Raw genomic sequence first — 24838 nt, 5'->3', positions numbered from 1 at the left:
GACTGTCTGAAAATGACATACAGTGTTCATTATGGTTGTCTGGAGAGTCAGCAGCTATCTGGGTCCTGGCATATGGTATGGAGAGATTTTTTCAGCTGGAAAGAGTGGTGTGGTGTTCAATTTCAACTGTCCATAAGACCAATGACATCCTAACCTACAGCCACAAGTTGTAAGCTTCCTCATTGTCACCTGCTTTGGAGCAACTGGCAGTGAGTTTTTCCTTTCCCTCTAAATATCTTCCTTAATCCATGCCATGTGAAATTGGAGAGTTTCTCTCAATCTTTTTTTAATAGCCCTGGTGACACTAACCCCTTTCCCAAGGCACATGAAAACCAGTTTCAATTTTATATGTCATGGTATATTTCTTAAAACCAGTTAAAGAGATCTGAAACAAATATGGCACAATGTTATGTCAAGTTGGGGTGCAGATGCTTTGAAATTTATTATTCTGTGCACTTTTCAGTTTTTGAAATATTTCAAAATGAAAAAAAAAGTGGTCAATAACACATCCAAAGTATGTATTTTCAGAACTCAATCAGTAACTTGAAATGAATTATATGTTCCTTTTTTTCCTATTCATTTAAAATAAGTTTCATGATTAAGTATTTAAGACTTAATTTGTTCTTATGAACATTGAGTACAAAAAAAATTACACATATTTTAATACTTATACATTTCAACATTTGGAGAAATATTTTGAAACATAATTATCACTATATTTATTTCCCATGTTCTGAATATTGATACATCTAAATATCTTTAAATATTTCTGAAACATAATTTTTACTATTTATTTTTCCTTATTTTTGAGAATAGTATTAGTCAATGAGATATTTTAGTGAATCTTTATCTTACAAAAATTAGCTTTTTTTTGGTAAAATATTTTGTGGTCTCAGCCAACTCCTGGAGTATACAAATTGCTAATTTGTTTGCCTGATATATTTCCTTTGGTAGTAATTAGGGAAATGCTAATTTCCTTTTCACTGGAGGAAAAATCTATATTGAGAGCTCTTTTATGATGTGAAATGTAGGTAGTCTGCACTAAGAAATACACATTTAACTCACCACTGACAAGGGCCAACACAGAATCATTCTTCTTTATAAAGTTCTCAAAATTTAAATCACAATACTGATACTGAATGTTCACATTTACCTTTATATTCTAAATGAAATCCAGTGTAACTAACAGATCCATCACTTCGAAAAGCCAAATGCATGGTATTTGAGCTGCTTTCTATTCTCTCTGGTAATTTGCTGTCTTGAAAACTTCCAATCAGAGGACTATTACTGTCTGGTCCATCATATATATAAAGGAAATCGTAGTTTGGTTCTATGCTAAAACTAAAAAAAAGAAGTGAGAGACAGAGAAGAGAATGATTACTACTAAGGTATTAACCATAATATTCATGTAATCTATATTATTCAGTCAATATCTTTAAAAATAACAGCACAACCTATCAAAATATACACATTTGAAAATTTGCCCGGCAACAATACACTAAATATGATTATTAACAGTAGAAAGGAGGAAATACATTTGATATTTTCAAATACATCTAAATTCTTATAGTGTAGGAAACAAAAATGACAGGCAGGTTACCTGATAAGAAGGTATAGGATTTATTATTTTTAGAGATTCATTTATTTATGCATATAAGAAATGGGGTACAGGCCAGAGGTGTGAGGGGGGAGAGGATTCACCAGAGACAGAGTGGGGAGCAGAACAGTCAGACTGACTGAAATACACTGCTGAGGGGAGCAGTGGGCAGGACAGGAGAGGTCCCCTGCTCAGTGTGGGTAGCAACCTGGCAGGCCGGGTATCAAACTCATGCTGTAAAGGCTGTGGATAGCTTCACCCCTTATACCACCGGGGAGGCCCAGGTATAGGATTTAGAGTCACAGTTCACGCCTTGCTTCTTACTTACTTCTGTCTGTATTAGCTACATATCCTCATATAAGTTCCTTTGTAAAGGTAAAATGTGGGGAATAATATATAACTTTTTAAATTTTATCCAGATATTTTGCATCAAGAAAATGGAAACTATCAATTATAATATTTGCTTGAACTTCAAAATTTATTGTTGTTTTAAAATTAAATTCTCCTTAAAAGATTCAAGGAAAAAGAATCCTTTTTCTTGAGAGTAAATGTATTTTTTTCTTTTAGAAATTAATGCAGGATAAATACAATTAGATAATCTATGAATAAGGGCATTTTATCCTGTAAATTATTCAAATCAATGCTTTAATATAAAATTTTCACAATAAACTGATATTAACAGCCTTTTTAAAGTATTAGAATTATACCTTAGTTGATTATAGAACCCACCTATTTAAAAAGCAGATGTGCAATTAATTTATATCTGTATTGCCTAACTCTTACTGTGGCAGAGAAAAGCATGCACTCACTTGGTCTGTTAAAAACAGTCAAGTTCAAAATATAAAATAAGAGCAGTAAAGCTCTTGTTAAACATCCATCAACAGAGGAACTATTTTTACCATCTTTGACTGCCCTGAAACAAGAGATTTGTTAGGTGAAAGATATTATTCTCAAATCTACTGGGTTTACAGAGGTTAATTTTCCACAATTCTGTTCCTTTATGCGTGCATGCACATGGGGGAAGAATCCAGCTACTTTAGTTTACTTGTGTGTTAGTGGAGAAGACTGGAATGATGTTGATGTTCCCAATTTTTTCATATACAGGATCCCTGTAATGTGAGAAATTTAGGGGACTGCCATACTATAATATTTTGTTTTAATTTTATCAGTAGTTTCAAAAGACTAATTCAATTAATTACTCTTAAAATTTTCCAGTGGGTAGGAGGCCTGAGTTTTGATAACTGTTGCTATAATTATCATCTCAGAAAACAAAGAGCCAGGCCCTAATAATACCTCATTATTAACCTTGTTATAGGAGAAACACAATCTTGCTGGTCTTCATGTCTTCCCTCATTAAGATTTGATGAAAAATGCAACTGTTTTACTTGTCTTATTTTTGGAGTAAGTACTAGAAACAGTGCTTTATACATGATACATGGTGTGCGCTATCTTTAAAGTGCCAGATGCCTATTTTAACAATAGATTCAGTACATTTATTTTTAATTTCTACTTTGAGCTTAAATTAATGCTTTGTAATAGTCATTTGTAACATTTTGAAAATGAATAAAGCAAAAAGAGTTTTTCAGGGAATTTTAGAATCTTAGCTGTAAGAATACTTTCCTAAAAAAACTGGAAGGACATTGACTCTAATAATACATTCTATTTTACAAGGTACTTTTATAAACATTACTTGGTCTTGTAAATAATCCTGCAGTATAAAGAAAAAATTATCATTTTCCCAGTGAGTGTACTAAGGTCCTGAAACATCAGCTGTCTCACTAAAGTCACCTAATAAATGACACAGCTGAAAATTAAATTTAAGCCATGTGCTTCATGTAATACAGCCTTCTGTTACCCAGTTAGGAAATAGAATAAATTTATAAGAAACTAAACTCTGTATCTTTTATCTTGACATTTGTAAACATTCCTCAATTATAAAAATGAGAATTATAGTGCTTACCTCAGGACGGTATCTTAAATCTAGGTCCTGGCATATAAATAATATTATTATCATTGTTGCTTTGTTATTACCAATTATCTATGTATCACTATAAAGTATGGCAAAAATTGAATATAATTATATTTTTTCCAAATTTTAATGAGTGCAAATTATCTTTTCTTTAATGTTTATTTTAAAACCTGGCTCCGATATATTAGAAAATGTATATATAAATACCAGGCAGATTTAGCACACTGGCAGAAGGAGGACTTATATTATTAGGACCTAGGTATATCAACCTTGGGCAATGAGGATTAGGAATATTTCTATTAAGGAACTCTTTGAGTGGCTGGTATCTAACATTTGAATTGAATTCTTAAAGGTAAGAGTCAGGCCATGATTTGTGATAAGAGCTATTATCTCGTGTGAGGAAGCACAGCTTCATTCAAATTATAACACAGTCAAGGTAACAGATGGCAGAGCTGGAACTCAAGCCCAACCACCTTCTTCCCACAGAAAGTCACATTCTCCACCACTGCAGTTCTAAGTGAAATCTGCAATTGAAATTATAAACTGCAAATCAAATTAGGAACACTTCCATGAAAAGTTGTACTGTAAGATAGGTTCTACTGAGAAATCAGACAGAAAAGATCATCAGATTCTTTGTCAGCTTCACTTGGTGAGACAACCAGAAAGGATAGTCTTTCTAAGCCCAGTGGTGGTGCTACATGTAGAGGTATTTAGATGTTTAGATGCTTTAGAAGAGATTTTGTAGTACACAGATGGAATAAAAAGTCCTTGAAGCACTTATTCTTTGTTCGTGAAGTTTAGGAAAAACTAAATTTTTTGAAGCAGTGATGGTAAGTGCAACAAGAGAGAAAAGGTTATAAAGAGATCACATTCATGAGAGTCAGTAAACCCTTTATCCTTTAACATATTTCCTCTAAGCTTAAATCTGGCAAAGAAGTTCACCCACTGGCCTTCAAAACTACATTGGCATCACTTTTGGTTTTGAGAAGATCACCTAAGTTATGAACTTCTAATTGCTATGTATAACTAGTAAAGACTCTCAGTTTATACTTGAGATAGTGATACCACTATTAGTATATTTAAGAAAATCATCATTGATTTAAATTCTTACAAAGATTTATAGGTTGAACTATGCAATCAACTATGCAAAAAAAAAAAAATTGTACTACAATACACCTAACATAAAATTTACCATTTTAATCACTTTAAAAAAAAAAAAACACAAAAAAACTACATTGGCATCAATGATATTATAACAGGTTTTGTAAACTGTTAATTGCAAAATATTAGTACTGCAATACCAAAAGCAAACATCATGTTTAGAAATTAGAAATTCTATAAATATAAAATTTTGTCTCATGGAAATGCTAAAGCAAAATGACTAAAAATATTTTTAATGTGAAAATCAATAGGAACTCACCTGATAAATGCCAAGGATATAACGTAGTCTGTGTTGACAGTGATAGTCCAGTCACAATCCCTACTATGGGGATATGGATGAGGGAAATTTGGCGAAAGAATAAAGCCTGAAGATCCTGTTAAATTGCCTCCACAAGGAGCTTTAATTTAAACAAAAAAAAACAAAACCCCTTAAGTATTTAGTAACATTTACTAGCCATCAACATTTGTGAAAACACTTCTTTAAAAGATTTTAAGATATTTTTGTGATTTTTTATAGAAATGGCTACTTGAATTCTGCATCTTTCAGAAAGACTAGTAAAATATTAAATACAGGCATTTTTTAAAAGATAAGAAAAAATGACATACATCTGCCCCTTTCTATTAATATTATGCTTTATATATTGATAAAAGAAAAACATCATCACTTCTCAGCCTTTTGGATAAGATCAAGTGTAAAAGAAAAACATTAAGAAGAGGGGAAAATATACTTTCCCCATGGTTACTAAGGAAAAATATGAAGATAACTAGAAAAATATGACAATGAAGTAAAGCAAAATAAAACCTCTAATAATAACTGTTACAATAGGATGTGAGATAATTAGTTTATTTTCATGTCTTGTTGGCACCTTTTTAAATTATTTATGGAGGAAGAGACTTTGAAATAAAGATTGTGGCTAAGTATGAATAAAACTAGAGCACTTTACAATAAAACTCTCTTATAATGGGTGTTAGAAAAATCCTAAATTCTAGTTGCCTGCTAGTTTATGAAAATAGGCAGTTACTATAGTTATTATTTCAGCTCCAAACAAAGTTTTCTGTAATACTTGAAAAAATTTCTCAGCAAAATTCAAAGAACAGATTCTTTAGGGGATTATTGTTAAAGTCTGTTAAACATAAATTATGATTAGAAAATAATGTATTATACACCATTGGCGGCTTCAAAAAAAACTAAAGAAATGAAGGTATGGAGGGCCCTATTGGTAGAGTGGCCTGGTGAGATATAGATACAAACACATACATCCACACACACACATGTTCACACATGAGGGGAGGGGCAGGAAGAATGATGGTAGTCTTGATCCCATAATCAACATATTGTAATAGAGACATCTCCATAAAAGCTTTGTTCAGTCAATGAGGGGCAAAGCTGAATAGCCAGGTGAAGCTATATGACACAGAAGGCAGGTGAACTATGAGAAGGAGAAAGGAAAGAAAAAAAGAAGGGGCAAGAGCTTTACTTTACTTGTGTCCCAGTACTACTGGGAAGATGACACATAAGGAGGCACATGGAAGAAACATATAGAGATGCTTGGAAGACACACATGAGGAGGATGACAATGGCAGCTGTTATCCATTTGTCATATCTTCTCCCCACCAACCCTCGCCAGCTTTTTGATATGTGCTTCAAAACCCCTTTTCTTTGGTTCCCTGACAGAAGGTGCCTTAGACTTGTGGCAAGTTTTTGGGCATCAGTGGTCCCCTTTGGGCTGACACTGTTTGGGTAAGCATTTGCCCATGAGGGATTAGGTAACTTTGGGTATTTTATAGGAAACTATTACCCTTTCTTCTCTTCTCTCTCTGTGCACACTAATTTTATTAATGTTCCACCACAATAAGAATGTGCTGTTTTGTGCCAAATGACTTTAATATATGCAAGTTTGAGGGTACTGAGAAGCTCCCTTGGTCGAATGCTACCAACATCAGCATTCTTCCCTTATCTGAGTTTTAAAATTCATGGTTTTTTTCCCAAGCAAATTTACGATTTCTTTATAAGGCATACCAGTATCTTTTGACAGCCCAAAACTGGTTTTGGAAGGAGGATAATTTTGGTTCCGACAATATTTTCCCATCTCTTCTCTTTCTGTCGAGACTAGATATGCAAAGTCCTCATTACATCTTGGCAATTTTTGTCATCTAAATTATGTATGTCCACTATCAGTTTCCTCCATGCCTCTCTGCTACCCTGGCCTCAGTGCTTCAGTAACAGTTGATGACCTCAGCCTCTACTCTGCTGAGAAAATTTAGTTGTTCAGAATTTATTCACTACTAATGCCTTCTCATCTGTACATTTTTGTGATATTTTATCAAATGCTCAGAAGTAAACCATTTCAACTTTCTGTAGTCTTGCTTCGAATGTCAGTGCCTCCTGAAATTATTCTCTACAATTAGAAGATAAATGGTTCTTCCTAGATAATCAAGATAACACCTTCAACCTAGTCACATAAGCTTCCTTCTCAAGAACCTTTGTTCAATTAACTCCCTTATTTTCTCAGGCTCCTTCCCCTTTGTCCACAAGGTGTTCAATTCTCTGCCATCCTAAAAGTAAAGCAAAGTACCCTATGATCTATCTCCTTCACTGAATTTTATCTGATAGTTAATCCCCTCACTCGTTTGTGTTTAATGGTTTATTGTGAGAAACAGCCCTTCCTCACAGGACTCACATAAGAATCACTTAAATAAGCCTCTCACCTCTCACTTTTCCCTGCAAATTTCCATTCTTCACCTCACAAAATTTGCTGAAATCCTTCTCCTCACTGATCAATCGGAATAAAATGCTTGTCACCAAGCTGTGGTTGTTTCTCTCATTCCTGTAGGCCCCAGAACTTTTCCCCACCCTCAGCCTTGTGCCATGACAATACACTTCCTTGGGCCAGCCTGGATCAGCACTCACTGATCTACTACCACCAGACTGTCCTTTCATCACACTTCCCTATGCCTACTTTTTGCTAGCTTGCTTTGTGAACTACTCTCTGTGAAAGAAAAATCATCTTTGCCTAATTTTTAGATGCTTGTAAATCTTATGGTCGTGTAGTTCCCCCATCACCGTAATCTCCCATCCTGAAATAATTCTTTTTTAATAAAAGTCTTGACTTATTTCAAATTACTGATTTTTATTCTACACCTAAGTCTTCTCACAAAGGGGTGTAATTTCATTATTTTCCTTCACTTATGTGGTGTAGATAGACTAATGTGATTAGCAAAGCATATCACCAACTGGGAAAAAAAAAAAAAAAGTTTTCTCATATCTCAAAGGCAGCATTATTCATACTGAGAACGCTTAACCTAAGGTTTAGAATTACTTTTATTTTAAATTACATTTGGAAAGATATGCTTGCTTGCTTGTTGTTTAAAGACTCTTCATGTCTTTATTGGTATTTTCCATCTCTCACCTCTCAATGTCTCTCCAGTCACTGCTATCACCCACAGTCTTCCTTTACTCAATTCAAACACTTCTCCACTCACCTTGAAATGACTTTTTATTTACTAATATAATGAAGACTTTTCTGTCTTTATCATTCTTTTCATATCTATATACATTCCAAACTGTTAACTTCTAACTTAACCTTACTCTCCTTATTTTTGGAATTCCACTTCTCATTTTCTTCCAGTATATTTGTACAGAATTCACTTTTATTGCCAAGTACTTCTTTCCCTTCATCTTATAATGTTGGTATTCTCTTCCATAGTTGTCTTTAATGTTCACTCCATTACATTATTTTTGCTGACAATATTCATTTTTTTTTTTTACTTTACCATCCACTGATGACTATCTTCTCCATCCACTGCAGCACACTTACGGGTATCTCTACCTAGTAATCTATAGTTAATCAAACACAGAATATCCAACATAACCAAACTTCAACTCACATTTATTTATCCTCCTATATTTCTAAATTACTTGATTAGCACTACCACTTACTTATATCTCCAGGCAGAGAGATCTAAGATCCTTCCCCTTTCTTCATTACATCCTTTTAGCCAATTAATCAAGACTAAGACTACATATACTAAGACTACTAAGACTACATCTCATAGATCCTGACATATTTCAACCTCACTCTTCTTATTTCAATGGTTACTTATTTTCTGTGCCTCTAATGTAATTTAGTTCCTTCCTATTAATCTTCCCAATGGAAATATCTAACCATTCTATACCTATGCATGTGATATTCTGCAATTGTTTTACATTGCCTGAAAGATAACACCTCAACTTCAATACAGCTTTTATGATTTAATCCTTACAAGTTTTTCAATTCCAACTATCAGTCTAGATATAATTTACACCCAAATACTAGCAAACTTCTTATAATTCCTTATACCTCCGTACTTTTACCCATGATACTCATTTGCTCTGAAACATTTTTTTCCCTTTAACATTTATATAAATTCTATTCATATTTCATGATTCATAACTACTTCCAGGAACTTTTCCTCAAAATCCCCAGACTGGGCTATGATTCAGCTCTCTCCAAACCACTCTGTTGTCCATAATAACCTCTGCATACTACTATCATTTCTCTTACCATATTTTATTTATATATTCCATTTGGGTGTCTGATTCAGCATTAATGTATAAACTAAAGACACTGTCTTCTTTATTTTTTTTCCTTTCTTAACAAAAGTACATAGTCGGGCTTCGCTGTGGCAAAAGGGGTTAAGTCTCAGCATTATGAAGCTTTTGGCAGCCACTGCAGCATGACTTCGATTCCCAGCCAGGGAGCTGACCCATATAGCACAGCAGACCTCTCCTGTGTCAAAAGCTGCTCCCCTCAACAGTGTACTTCAGTAAATCCACCTGTTCTGCTCCCCACTCTGTTTCTGGTGAATTCTCTCACCCCCAACACCCACCGCCCCACACCTTTGGCCTACACCCCAGCTCTTGTATGCATAAATTAATAAAATAAATCTTTTTTTAAACTACATAGTTAATAATAGGATACATAAATTGATGGATGTAGGTGTGTATATATTTATTTGTATTGGTTAGAGAGAAATGCAGGATGAGGAAAAAGAATGTCATCATTCCAAGTTCTTTTTTCAACTTCATCAAAGACTGTCTTCTATGTTACTTTATAACTAGGACTCAGTTCATAGCATATATTCCATAAATCTTTGTTAATTGCTAGTGGCTCTTTGTATTAATTCTGAAGATAGGAAAGAAGACTAGGGATAAACATATAATCTAATTTATAACTGTGTTATGTGCTATGATATATGTTAAAATATGTGTTATGATAAAAAAATAATAACATTTTGCTTTAGGAACTTTTAAAATCATGTGAATTTGAAAAGTTATGTCTAATAACAGTAAATGTATATGTGTCTGTATGCATGAAAGAAATGAGTAATAGCAAACTTTGGGATTTTTTTTCAGGTGTAAGGGGGTGGGATTATACATAATATGGAGAAGCAATTTGTTTCAGTTTTCCTTATTCTTCACAGGGAACATCAGTTTTTTTTAATGTTAGGAATTTTATTCACATGCATTCACCAATATATAAAATTATGCGTGTATATCTTTATCAGAGAGTTCAGGGGAAAATCCATTACATATACTTTTATCTATCTTTCTGGATATTCTCTGATTATATTATTACTTGGACATGTTTCTCTAATATTAATTTGATTCTATTAAGCTTATATTTAATTTAAATTAATATCAAGTCTCCCAATAAATGTTCTCAATATATTTCATAGCATGCTATAGCTAATTTTGAAAATGTATAAAAGCTATTGAGACAATCAAAGACATCATCTGCTTGTCTCACACACTCAGTGCGTAAATAAAATTCTCTTTATCTTAAATATATTAAACTTTCAATAACATTTGAAAATTAAATAGCATTTGGAAAATATGCTTTTATTTTTATGCATGTAAATCATATAAAATATTTGAAATAAGTTTCTCCTTAAATCAAATAATTTATGAATTAAATTATGAGAATTCTTTGGAATTCTGACATTAATGGTCATCCTAAGTACAGACTCTTACAAGTCAATTAAAAGAGCATCAACTATTGATTAGTATTCTACAGCCTTATTAATTTTTTTCCAATTCATTTTTATTTGTGTTTATTGTTTTTCTCAGCAACCCACCCACACCAAAGTCTCTCTTATTTACTTTGATATTGAGTGGTGCCACTTTCTCTCTGGCAATGTCAAAGCAATCTTCACACTGACAATGTTGGAATGAATTCTATTAACCCTCTTAAAGATGACGTCTTTCTATTTGGTATTTTCTGTGAGGCTGACTACTTCTACATGCAAGCAAAATGCTTTATGCTCCAGGGTCTGAGACATAGACTTATGGAGTTTCTAAAAAGTTCAGGGTTTAATCTTTGGCATAGTATTTCCAATCATGGAGTTCTTTCTTATCAGTTTCAGAGGTCAAGCTTTCTGCAGCCTTAGCAATTTTTCAGACTTTTTTTCCCCAAAGTTATTTTCTTCCTTAGAGAAGCTCTAATGCATATCCTTTCCTCAAGCTATCTTCTCATACCCAAAAATAATACACAGTGCCATAATCGGTAAAAAAAAATAAAAAACAACACTTTATACAACCTGCTCAATTTAAGTAAGATTTAGTGTTCAACTTTTTTCCTAGAATTAGAACTTGCTACATAAAGTTTTGTCTACAAATGGAATTTTATAACAGCTTATCTCAAATCTCTTTAATCTTTCATGTTTGGGATTTTAGTGTTTCCTAGAATTTCAGTATAAAGCTGTTCAATATTTTAGGATTTTAAACAGCAAAACATTTGATATAATATAGCCTTTCTGGTAATTCCAACAGACAAGACCCTTTAACTAGGTCTAGGAATCACTATAAAGCAAGAAGTTTTAAAGTAAGTCTGTGGTGTTCTATCATTTCCTCTAAACTCATATATTCTTTTCACAAAATACTCAAATTCAAATTACTTGGAATGTGATAGTCTAATTTATTTAGTTATTTATTTATTTTAAAAGATTTATTTGTTTATTTACACAAGCACTGGGTACAGTCAGAAGCGCGGGAGGGTGAGAGAATTCACCAGAGCCAAAGCGGGGAACAGAACAGGCAGACTGATGAAGTACACTGCTGAGGGGAGCAGCGGGTGAGACAGGGGCGGTCTGTTGCGCCATGAGGGACCGTTGCCAGCGGCTGGGGATCTAACCTGCTCTGCAGAGGCTGCAGGCAGCTTCGCAGCCCAGTGCTCAACCACTGAGCCACCAGGGGAGGCCCGGAAGTCTAATTTAACAGGGATTATTTTAGGCTACTGAGTAGTAAACAAAAAAATAAAACATTGTTTCAGCCTCCTTTCCTTTGAAAATGTTTCTTAATGGTATTTTTCCTCTGCTTTCATAAGTGCAGTTATGGTGATTGTAAAATAATTGATGTTTGATCATTCAGAATCCTGTAGTGGTACCTGAAGAGTGACACAGATGTAAACAGAAATAATGTGTAAGGAGAGGCAACTCAATTTGAACTGGCTCAAGTTATTCGAGTCATTCCTTCATTTTGTGCTCACTGAGAATTTTGTTACTGAGAGAGAAACAGAAGATTATCTGAAGACTGGCACAGCAGACCCCACACTTTAGCTTTCAATCTGAAGAATTGTCAAACAATTCAGAATTTTCAAAACAATTGATTTAAACTGAAGCTATGTTCCTGCTTAGCCATTTAAAATTCTTCTATGCCCTAGCCCTCATGAAACATACTTTGGGGCAGCAACTTTCTTGTAGACCTGAATATCATGACTGCTTTATTCAGAGAAATGCTCTCTTTTATTAGTAGTAATAGTAACAGTATTATTATTATTATTAGTAGTAGTAGTAGTAGTAGTAGTATTTTATATATTTTACATCACTTTTCATTTTTGCACAATGTGTGCATCTTCATCCTGGTCATAGTCCCCACACAATTCCCACACTCCTTTGTTTTGATCCCACTCCCTCCCCCATCCCCATAGTGTGCCTCTGGCCCAGAGTTTCTTGTTGCTTGTTGATTTTGATTTTTACTTTATTACAATTAGTCTTTTTCCTGGTCCCTTATTTAGGTTTTCTAAAATAGATGACTGGATCAAGAAGATGTGGTACATATACACAATAGAATATTACTCAGCAATCAAAAAAAGATAAACTCATGCTATTTGCAGTAACATGGATGGAGCTGGAAGGGATCATCCTCAGTGAAATAAATCAGAGACAAATGTTCTCTTAATTACCTTATAACCTGGAAATTTGGAATAGACAGTGCTTTTTATTTTTCAAATCTCTTTAATATATTTTTCTGTATCATCTGCCTCATTTTCTAGAGAAGTCTAGAATTGTCTATCTACTCTCCAGCTGGTTTGAGCCTTTAGATGTTGTTTTGTGCACTGTCTTTAAAATCCAACATATAAATTAGAGAAACTGTGATATAAAAATTCAGATATTTTAGTTTTAATTTCATTGAAAAGTAAGGTCATAAGAACAGGCAACGTACTGCTAAATCCTCAATGCTTAAAACATGAATGAATAATGGATTTTGTGTTTGTAGATCTTGCACAAGAAATTACAAGATAAATCTGAATATTTAAATGTTCTAAGTTTGTTCACTACTGAGGTAAGTACTAACAACTCTTGATTATTACTATGTAACCAAAAAATCAGTTAAAATGCATTTATGAGATGAAATTTAGATGAACAAAAAAAATAAGGCTTTTTCTTCTAAATATGCTAAATTTGCAAGGGCCCAACATTACAAGAAATATGATGATCAAGATATGGGATCTTTCCTCACATTTCTTATAGTACAGGCAAGCAGAAAATGTACAAATAAAAAAAATTGAGAAGAGAGTATATTTAGGTAAAAATATAGTGTGACTTATCAATGAAATCAACTCTAACACACTTGAGCTAAGAGGTTTTAGATTAAAGTAGTTTAACATAAAGTCTAAAGGAATAATGCGTTTTATTTATGGTTATATAGTAGGCTTTCATACTGTTTTCATACATCCTTCTAAGTTTTTTTCAGACCCAGTGCATAAATAATATATATCTTATTATTATGTATAATATATAATATATATAATCTAGAGTCTAACTTGGGGATTCAGTAAGTATGAAGACAAAAGCCAGACAGGTGGAAGTATGAACCAAGCTGCTGCAATTCCTTAGATCATCAAAATTAAAACTGTTATGCTTTTGGAACACATGAATGGAAAGAAAAGCTTTGAAACACAAACATAAGTTTCAATCTTCTTAAAATAAATAAACATTCTAGAGGCAACATCAATATAGACTCTTTAAACACAGGTCTGAACCCACAGTAAAATTTAAAAGCAATAGATAATTACATTTAAAGAGTAGATAAAATAAGATCAGGATTTTTCAGCAGCTTTGATTCTTAAATTTTCTAGGCTCTCAGAAACATTGAGAATCTAGAGAAATTTCAAACCTCTCCTCAGGGAAAATGAAATAATTTATTTTCCATCTTATACATTTTTTGAGTTTTATCAACATTTGAAATCTCAGACACCCACATAAAATATAGTCTAGAATGTCATTCTTAATATCAACAGTAGTTTTTAAATATTTTAATACTTATATAAAATGTTAGTTTTTCTTTAATTCATACCTATACAGACTGGTGGGCTGGGCTGCCAGAAGTATCGATTTTCTACCTGAATGCAGGTTATTCTTTCCTCTCCTTGAAGCTCATATCCTGGGTCACATTGAAAAACAACAGTGTCCCCAGGTTCTCGTCCATCCCCATTTCGAGTCCCATTCATGGGAACCCCTGGGTCACGGCATGCAGTGGCAACAGAACCTATCAAAAGACAGAAACAAGCCTTTAGTTTTGATGCTAACAAAAGAAGTTTACAAATTCTAGAAGTTTACAATTCTATAATTTAGGACCTTTGACAGATCTATATGTGTTTAGAAAAATAACCAGCAAAATTACAAGGACTGGGACTCCCTGGTGGAGCAAGGGGTTAAGACACAACCTATGATGCTATCCACAGCCATTGCAGCACAAGATCAACCTCTTGCAGGCGAGCTACCCACATGGTGCTCAGACCTCTCCCGACTTGCCTGCTGCTCCCCTCAGCAGTGTGCTTTGGTCAATCTGCCTGTTCTGTTCCTCACTCTGTCTCTGATGAATCCTCTCACCCCCTGCATCTCTGACCTGTACCCCAGTTCTTGTATAAACAAACAAACAAACAAACAAACAAACAAACAAATAAATAAATACAAGGACTAATTTTTAAATGCTTATACAATAAATACCTTTAAATTGCTTTTGTTAAGTAGTTTATGTGCTAACTTGTTTCAAGAGGATGTATGGCAGTTTAGTAGCTAAGTAATGTAGTTATCAAAATATTACATGCTCTGTGAAGTCGTCTATGGAGAATATAAAAAGACAACTGCAGATGAGTAGAAAATATTTGCATGGGATACATTCACAAAGGATTTGTATCCAGGCTATATGGAGGGCTCCTAAAACTCAGCTGTGACAACAAAGAAAGGAAGAATAAAAGGCAATCCAGTTACAAAATAGGCAAAGAAAAACAATCTATTAAGAGGATACCAGATGGTGCATAAAAAAGATGTCCATCATCATTAGGCATTAGGAAAATAAAATAAACAATGAAACTAAATGGAGATATAACTAATACCTATAAGATGAGCTAAAATTAGAACATATAATGCAAGATGCTGACAAAATTCTGGAGAAAACTGAATTACTTAAACATTGATAATGGCGATATAAGATAGCACAGTCACCCTGGAAGGAAGTATGGGAATTTCTTAAAAAACTAAACATGCACTTCCTTACAACCTAGTATATCTTACATATTTAATGCCAATAAGCAAATATGATATTCATATTAGCTTTATTCATAATAGCTGAAAACTATGGACAACACAGATATCCTTCAACAACTGAAGATTAACTGAGGAAAATTAATTTCATGGAATATTACTCAATAAAAATAATGATCATATACATAACAACTTAGAACGATCCTAAGGGAATTATGATCAGTAAAATAAGATAAAAATAGCAAAGAGTTATAGATTAGCTGACACTATGTTACATTCCTGAAATGAAAAAAATTATAAAGTTGAAAGAATTGTAGGGGAGATAATGAAGATTACTGTGGCTATAATAGAGTAACAATCAGGAGACTTGTGAAACAACACTGAGAGTTGTTTACTGATGAAATTATTAACCCAAAACTGAGACTTAAGTTGAAATCAAAAAGCCAGAAATATTGAGCAATTTATAATCAACCAATTACATACAAAAAATTTCTTGTTGCTATTTCACGACAGTAAAAACGATGGACAGTAAAAAAGAGGTACTCATGGTTATTTTGTAGTTATTATTAGAAATAATAAAAATAAAATTTATCCTTAGTACCATACTTAGCCATATATTTGCCTTTAAATAAAAACACCAATGACATTTCAATTCCAACTGTTTATTTTATCCTTTCTCTCTTCTTCCTGTTCTCTCTTTAGTCTGATTTCTTTCCATATAGTTCACTGAGAGAGTATAAGCAGTAAGACAGGAGCTTTTACTTATGAGCTGCCACTGAATCTCTCAGTCCACTGAGGTCCATACCCATATTATTTCCCACTGTGTTGCAAGACAGAAGGTGTCTTTGCCCTACAGAAGATTCTTGCACTGCTGGTATTAAAACTTCTGTACTTCTCAAGGACTTCATTCCTAAAATATTCTAATTTCTTCTGAATTGCTGCCTTATCTATTTTAGGACATCCCCAAATTCATGTAAATGTGGCTTATAACTTTCCACTTAAATGAACAAATCCTAGTTACAAACCCTTTCTCTTTCAATCCTTCTCCCCATTTCTCCCCTTTCTTTAATAGGAAATGTATTGCATACCTGTCCTGAGGGAGCTATATATGATATTGTATATCATATTGATATATGATATTGTATATAGACAGACAGTTGTCTGTCTCCAGTTCATCATCAGTCTTTCATCTGATTCACTAACATGCTCTTGTTAAATCTAATAAGATGCCAAATTCAATGGTATCCTTTGTGTCTTCTTGTGTCAGAAAATTCTCAGCAACTGAGCATACCTTTTCACAACTGATCATGCCTTTTTCATGTATTTTGTTTTCTTGGCCTCCCAGCTATCACAATACTTGAGTTGTCTTTCTGTTTTATTTGCTCCTGGTTTATTGCTCCTTTTCATTATCTTTTACTGGTTCCACCATTTTAATCTGATAATTTAGGATTGGAATATCTCAGTTATTAGTCCTTAATGTTCTGCTCCCTTCTTTCTGCAATATTCCCCTGGATAACATCATCTGATACTGGTTTTAAACAACCTTCATGGAGTAATGCTTCCCAAATTCATGTATTATGTAAGGTCTTTCCTGAACTCCAGGTCATTCTACCCAACTTCCTCTTCCTTATTTGGATATATATTTCCAGAACACTTGCAAAATTTTAACATCTTTTAATATTTAAATGGTGATGTAAAACTTTTTTAAAATAATTTAAAATATTAAAATTTTACCTGTGTACACAATTTTCCATGTTATTAATATCAAAAAAACAAGCAAATAAAGTACATTTCTACTTTTTAAGTAAAAATTTTTAATGAAAATTTATTTCTAAGTTATTATAATACCTAGCTAAAAATACTTTTGTTGGAAATTATTTCTTCTAGAAAGTAAAATAACTGACAAAAGAATAGACTAAATATTCACAAAAACATGTCATTTTATATTTATTCTTATGACAATTTTATGGCATACTTTCATAATTTTTTTTATTCTACTAAAGTTAACTTATATCCATAGTAGTTTTTTGTAATTCTAATGATCACTTCAGAAAGTGAAAAAAGACATGTAAAAGTAATACAACTTAATAGCTACTTATTATACACAGTAGAAACCAGCAAGCTATGTTCTCATTATGGTAATTATACATAAGTACATCCTTCGCATGCCTGCAAAAAGAACTTCTTGCAAGTGAAGACCCCAATGAAATAACCACCTCAAACAAATGAGAATAATCCTTTTAGAAAGAACAGAAACAAGAGGTGTTGGTGAGTTTGTGGAGAAAACTCTGCTTGTGGGAAAGTAGACCGGTCCACCCACTATGGAAAGTAGAATGGAGGTTCCTCAAAAGATTAAAAATAGAATAGCATATGCCCCAGCAATTCCACTTACAGGTATCTACACAAACAATACAAAGACACTCCTTTGAAGGGATATATGTATGCCTATGTCCATTTCAGAACTATTTATAACAGACAAATTATGAAAACAATCTAACTGGCCAAGGACAGATGAGTGGATTAAGATATAGCACATAAAGGCAAAGTGACATTACTCAACTAAAGATAAAATCTTACCACCTGAAACAACATGAATGAAACTAGAAGGAATTGCACTAAATAAATAATACAAATATCCAATGATTTCACTCATATGTGGACTATAAAGAAACAAAGCCAAGGAACTGACAAAACTAATAAGCCAAAACAAACTCAAGAAATATGACTGTAGAATTGAGATTATCAGAGCAAGAAGATGAGGGGTGAACAGCAAAAGCACATTTATCAGGTTGGATTTGTTTTATGAATTTTAGCTGCCAATCTGTAATGCTGGCATAACAGAGATTTTACTTGCCTAACTTAATATCAGATAAAATCTTGAGCTATATTCTAAGAGTTATATTGTAGAATTTCATGAAAATATCAATTCTGAAATGAATATTTAAAGTCAGTAGATTTTACTCTTTTTTTTTTTTATTTATTTATTTGTTTATTTGTTTGTTTGTTTTGTTTATACAAGCACTGGGTACAGTCAGAAGCGCGGGAGGGTGAGAGAATTCACCAGAGCCAGAGCAGGGAGCAGAGCAGGCAGAAGGACCGAAGTACACTGCTGAGGGGAGCAGCGGGCGGCAGGAGAGGTCTGCGCGCCATGTGGGATCCTCCTCCTGTGGCCGGGGAGCAGCTGGGGATCGAACCAGCACCGCAGAGGCTGAGGGCAGCTTCGCAACCCAACGCTCAACCGCTGCACCACCGGGGAGGCCCAGTAGATTTTACTCTTTACTCTGTATTTTGTCTAAGTAGCTTTACCTTTTTTTACAATATGTCAGGAAACCAACAAGGTCGTAGTTCAAATTTGGTATTCACAAAATCTTACAGATTCCTATTTTCAGTTTTGTTGCCTTACATTTTTGTATTGACTAAGAAATGACACGAGAGTCTCCACTTCACTATCTATAAGAAAATCAAGTTAAATGGGAATATTTAACCTGGAAAGAAGTTCTGTCCAGTGTCAAATCAATCAGAAAATGTTTAAAATGCAGATGATAATCTAGAGGTGGATTTCACCCTAGAGAATTTTGCCCTTGGTTGAGCCCTTGCTTTTTACAAGATCCATCAATTTTATAAAGAATGTTCAACATCATTATTAGGCCTACGCTTTGCCAGCTACTCAGTAATGTGGCTATCTTTAGAATTTCATTATGTTTCTAAGGATACACCTAATGATATGGCAAGTCAGGTTAAAGTAGATGGCAGCATGAAGGAGACATTCCCATCAACCCAGGAGGGAAACAAAGCTGCTCAATGCATATGATGTCAGAGAAACCTCAAAGGCAGTGCTTTAATATAATTCCAAGCATTAAGAAATCTCTTTTTGTAATACATATTTATTCATTTATTTCACCAGATAATTGTTATGCACCCACTATGAGACAGGCATTATGCTTGACACTGAAGGTTTATTTTAACAAGTGGCAACACCATTTTCTTTCATTGATTCCTTTTTTTTTTCATTGATTCTTGTATTCCAAAATGAGGACAAAGTGGGTTCAAAATCGCTAATATAATTTTTGTGAAATCCAAGACATAATGGAAACTATCAAAGTTAGCTATATATATAACTGATTTTATATACAAAGAATATTAAAGATTATGTAAAAGTCTAATTTGAAATAGAATTTTATTACTTGAGTATAAACAGAAATAAGAAGCAAACAATGATAAAAATCAATAGATATGCTCTTATATTATCTCTGAGTAACAGTATATAATGGTAATATGCTTTTAATTTTACATTATTAAAAGACAGCTATTCAATTAGCTTCACTGAATACTAAGAATTAAGTAGCAGAAAAAGGCCAAGTTCTAGGGATACAAATATCAATAGGATAACATTCTTACCCTTCAGAAGAACATAATCTAAAAGGGACAGCTTGTGTACATGACTTTAATATACATGCAATTTGCAGCAACATGGATGGCGCTGGAAGGGATCATGCTCAGTGAAATAAGCCAAAAAGAAAAAGAAAAATACCGGATGGTCTCACTCATAGCAGGAATCTAGAAAACTTAAATAAGGGACCAGGAAAATGAATACAAGAAAGTGAAAATCAAAATCAACAAAAAAACTATGAACCAGAGACACTTTTTGGGGGGTGGGGGGCGGGAGGGGAAGGATTGGGGTCAGAATGGGGCGTTTGCAATTGTATGGGGGAATATAAAAATAAAATTTATTATTTAAAAAAAATAAAAATAAATAAAATGTGTATCTAAATCAGGTGACACTTTGCCATTCAAAATGAAACAAAAAGCTGAAAGTAATTGTAATTATCTAATTTAATATATGTATTCTAGAAAAATTGGTATTAAGTTGATACTTTTCAAAATACTTTTCTAACCAAAACTACTTTAAAATAAAATAATTAAAAAATAAAATGCCATATATCTGTGCAAAACATAAAAAAAATAGGAATTACCTAAACACTGAAAACAATAAAAGCAAAATAATAATTTTGGTACATATACATAGTCTTCAATTGATTTCTCAGCCAAATTTAATGAGTTTACTATTTATTTCCTTTATTCATTTATTTATTTAATTTAGGTAACACTGATTTACAATACTATATGATTTAGAGGAATAGGTCATATACCTTCAGTTCTAGGTCACCACACAAATCCCCCACAAAAGCACCCAAAGTACTTTAGTCCATGGCAGCCCTTCCCTAATTTGTTTCTATCCTTGCCTCCTCTCCCACTCTGGTAGCCTTAATTTTTCCGTATTTCTAATGTTTGTTTTTGTTTCATTTTGTCATTTCCTTTGTTTCATTTCTCTATGTTCAACATGAGTGAAATAATATGGCATTTGTTTTGCGCCTTCCAACTTATTTTGCTATTTTTTTCTAAAGGATATATTTTTCAATATCTCATTTTTATTACTATTGCTAAGGTATTTTTAATTCATTTTAAATTGATGGCATGGTCAACTGGTATCTTCTCCACATGCCATACTTTTTAATTGAGAAAGATTTTTCTTTTTTTTTTTTTTTTTTTTTTTATAGAGGCATGTTTTATTTATTTATTTATTTATTTGTTTGTTCATTTGTTTTGTTTATACATGCACTGGGTATAGTCAGAAGCGCGGGAGGGTGAGAGAATTCACCAGAGCCAGAGCGGGGAGCAGAACAGGCAGAAGGACCGAAGTACACTGCTGAGGGGAGCAGCGGGTGGCAGGAGAGGTCTGCGCACCATGTGGGACCCTCCTCCGGTGGCCGGGGAGCAGCCGGGAATCGAACCGGCGCCGCAGAGGCTGCGGGCAGCTTCGCAACCCAGCGCTCTACCGCTGCGCCACCGGGGAGGCCCCGAGAAAGATTTTTCTTTACAGAGGCTAATTCCTTAAAATGCAGGAAGCATCAACTTGACTTTTTGTAAAGACATATGTAAATACTTCACAAATATTTTCACATATACTGAAATTTTTATTTTTAGAATATCTTTCTTTGACTAAGATTTTTATGATATAGGGCCTCTCTGGTGGTGCAGGGGTTAAAGACAGTGTTATCAGGCTATCACCAGCCACTGCAGCACAAGTCTGATCCCCTACCAGCTAGGGCACAACCCACATGGCAGAGCAAACCTCTCCTGCCTTGCCCCTCTGCTGCTCCCCTCAGCAGTGTATTTCAGTAGATCTGCCTGTTCTATTCTCACTCTCTCTGGTGAATCCCCTCACCCCTCTGCACCTCTGGCTTACATCCCAGTTCTTGTATGCATAAATAAACAAATCTTTTTTTTTTTTAAGAGATTTTTATAATATAAAATTCATCAAACAAGTTGCTCTAAATATTTTTAAGTATTTTACCTTTAAGCTGTATAGTTGTGTATTTTCTCAATTTTATTTCATTTTAGTATAACATATATATTTTTAAGAAATAAGACCATCAAAAGACACTTTATGCTTCTAAGTCAAATTGCACTAAAACACAATGATAGTTACAAATTTTAATTTTGCAGTGTTTGAACTTATGTATTTTTATAGAAATAACATTTAAATAACATTTAAACTTTGTTTTCAATAATCTCAGGCACACCAAAAATTTCCAAAGCTGAAGATATTTACCACTCTACTAACTGGATATTTTAATTAAAGCTTCTCAACTTATTTAATAAGAACAACCAAATTTATATATTTTTATTAACATCAGCACTATCCTGGGCATTTTGAAGAAGAGGGGAATATAATGAACTATCATAGGTCCTTACAATATATATGAGGCATAATATAATACGATAGTATCGATATTTAAAGACCTATGCTGTAAATATTAGCACAAATAGTAAAAAAAAAAAAATGCATGGTTAGTAAGTTTTAACAGGGGATAAAAATGATAATGCAGAAAAGGAACTGGATCCAATAAAAAAGTAAAAAATGAGATGGTAGGAGATCTCAAACATGAATAATTATACTAAGTGTAAGTGTTCTAATGTAAAGGCAGAGATTTTCAGACTGTATAAAAATCAAGATTCAACCAAGTGCTATCAGCTAGAAACCTCCTCCAAACATAAAGATGTTAACAAGTTGAAATGATTCTAAATGGTATAATATGCAAATAATAATCATAACATAGTTATATTAGACAAATTAAACCTCAAGAAAAGAAAAATTACCAATGAAAAGCAGATACTTCATATCAATGAAATGTCAAATTATTGAGAAGACATAGCACCTGAAATAGATGTACCCCACAATAGCCTATGAACTAACTGTACCTAACTAGCATTAACTGAATGTTCCACACCAAATAACAGCAAATGCACAGTCTTTTCAGATGCACATGATGCTTTTAGAAAGCCAATATAGTGGAACACAAAACAAGTCAAGACAAATACAAAATTATTGAAATGTAAAACCTTTTATTTATGTATTTTAACATGAACCATTTTAACTGAATTTATGGTATCAGCTGTTTCATTTCTAACACAAGAGCTTTCATACACTATATACTGATTTTATAAAATGGATGCATAAATTAAAACTTTTATTGTATTTAAATATCTGACGCAATTGGTGCTACTTATTCACTATTAGAGGAAACAGAAGTGACTAATACACAAGTGGACTCATTTAACTATGTGAGAATTCTTTCTGCTAAGAGAGCTGAATTAGTAATGCTTTTCACACAGGCAGAGTGAATTTAGAATATAAATTGATTAAATTAGTAGTGTATTGTTTATTCTAAATGAAAAATCAATGAATAAAAAAATGAAACATATCTTTTAGATTTTACATGTTCAACTTTTCACATGTTCAATAATACCACATTGTGTCAATATTTATTTTAACACACAATATGCTCAAGTTGCATTTTCACTATCAGTTTTATATTTAATTCAGAGGAAAGTGAGTTATTTGATAATTTGTACAAAGACATTCTGAGCAATTTGCACATGATCCTTAATACAATTGCAAACAATCTAAAAACCATAAACCATGTAGTTTCTACAAACAGCTATTGCAGTGATTTATCAGCTTGAAATGTTCAGGCAATTTGCTCGTAAAACGAGTACATCTATCCAAAAAATTGTAAAGGGGGAAATACTTCCAAATGCTTTTTATGAGTCAACTTTACGCTATACCAAAAACAGACAAAGACACAGCACTCCAAAAAAGAAAAAAAAGAAAAAGAAAAAATAATAAAAACAAAAACTACAGGAAAATTTCCCTGATGAACACGCATATAAAGATTCTCAATAAAATCTTAGCAAACAAAATTCAATAATGCATTTAAAGAACTACACACCATGAACAAGTGGGATTTGTTTCAGGGACCAAGGAATTTAAAAACAACAGCAACAACAACTAAAAACCAAGCAACATAATTCACCACATCAAGAAAAGAAAAGATAAAAATCCTATGACCATATCAGCAGATTCTGAGAAAGACTCAAGATCCATTTATAATAAAACCCTCAAAATATTGGGATAAATTCAACGTCTCAACATAATAAAAGCCATGCATGGCAAACCTATAGTTGATAACATTCTCAGTGGTGAACACTGAAAGCTTTTCCAATATGATCTGGTACAGGAATAGGAAGTCCACTTTTACCACTAATATTCATCTAATAAGAGCACAGATTTGAAAGACTCAGGAGGGGAGGGGGAACAGAAAGTAGAGAGGAGAGGAGAGAACTTGTAGAGAGGATAAAGTGTTAGGGGGTGATGCAGGACAGGGGGTATGTTGGTGGTGGAAAAACCATGGTGCATGCACCTGAGAGGAGAAATCCTATAATGTAAACAAATAAGCAAGGGTGTTTACAAAATAACACACACACACACACATATCTTAAAATATTAATATACAGTAAGATCTGAAATCTCATCATCTCATTTTTTAATATTATACTCACTATGTTCTCAAAATACCCCATCTTTCATATATTGGCTTGATAGGCTATTAGGAAAAATTGGCCCATTACACCCAACCAGATGTCATGGTGCCAAGGATAAACCAAATAGCAGGGCACACTTTATTTAGGATATAATTCTACTAAAAAGTACTCAGCTGTAAAAGATAAGTACTTAAAAATATCAAGATTTGTTTTAAATATTAGGTACTTTAAAATGACAAGTATGGAGGGCCTCCATGGTGGCTCAAGGGGTTAAGACTCAACCTATGAAGCTACCCACAGCCACTGCAGCACGAGTTCGCTCCCCGGCCAGGGAGCAATCCACATGGTGCAGCAGACCTCTCCTGACTTGTCCGCTGCTCCCCTCAGCAGTGTATTTCAGTCAGTCTGCCTGTTCTGTT

General features: G+C 33.4%; 1 protein-coding gene across 4 annotated transcripts in view; it reads right to left on the bottom strand.

Moving 5' to 3' along the window:
* The window catches only part of CSMD3 (CUB and Sushi multiple domains 3), an 831873-nt gene that overhangs the window by 185835 nt on the left and 621200 nt on the right, over positions 1 to 24838 (bottom strand). For all 4 annotated transcript variants that reach the window (XM_054692020.1, XM_054692021.1, XM_054692022.1 and 1 more), the window contains 3 exons: positions 14344 to 14535; positions 4987 to 5125; positions 1154 to 1341 (listed from right to left, as the gene is read on the bottom strand). In XM_054692020.1, coding sequence (XP_054547995.1) covers positions 1154 to 1341; positions 4987 to 5125; positions 14344 to 14535 — 519 coding nt within the window. The remainder of the gene's footprint in view (positions 1 to 1153; positions 1342 to 4986; positions 5126 to 14343; positions 14536 to 24838) is intronic.

This window comes from Talpa occidentalis, unplaced genomic scaffold (assembly GCF_014898055.3).
Source record: "Talpa occidentalis isolate TD23 unplaced genomic scaffold, MPIMG_talOcc4v2.1, whole genome shotgun sequence".
In the NCBI taxonomy this organism is placed as follows: Eukaryota; Metazoa; Chordata; class Mammalia; order Eulipotyphla; family Talpidae; genus Talpa; species Talpa occidentalis.
This window is presented reverse-complemented; position numbering and strand designations above follow the sequence as displayed.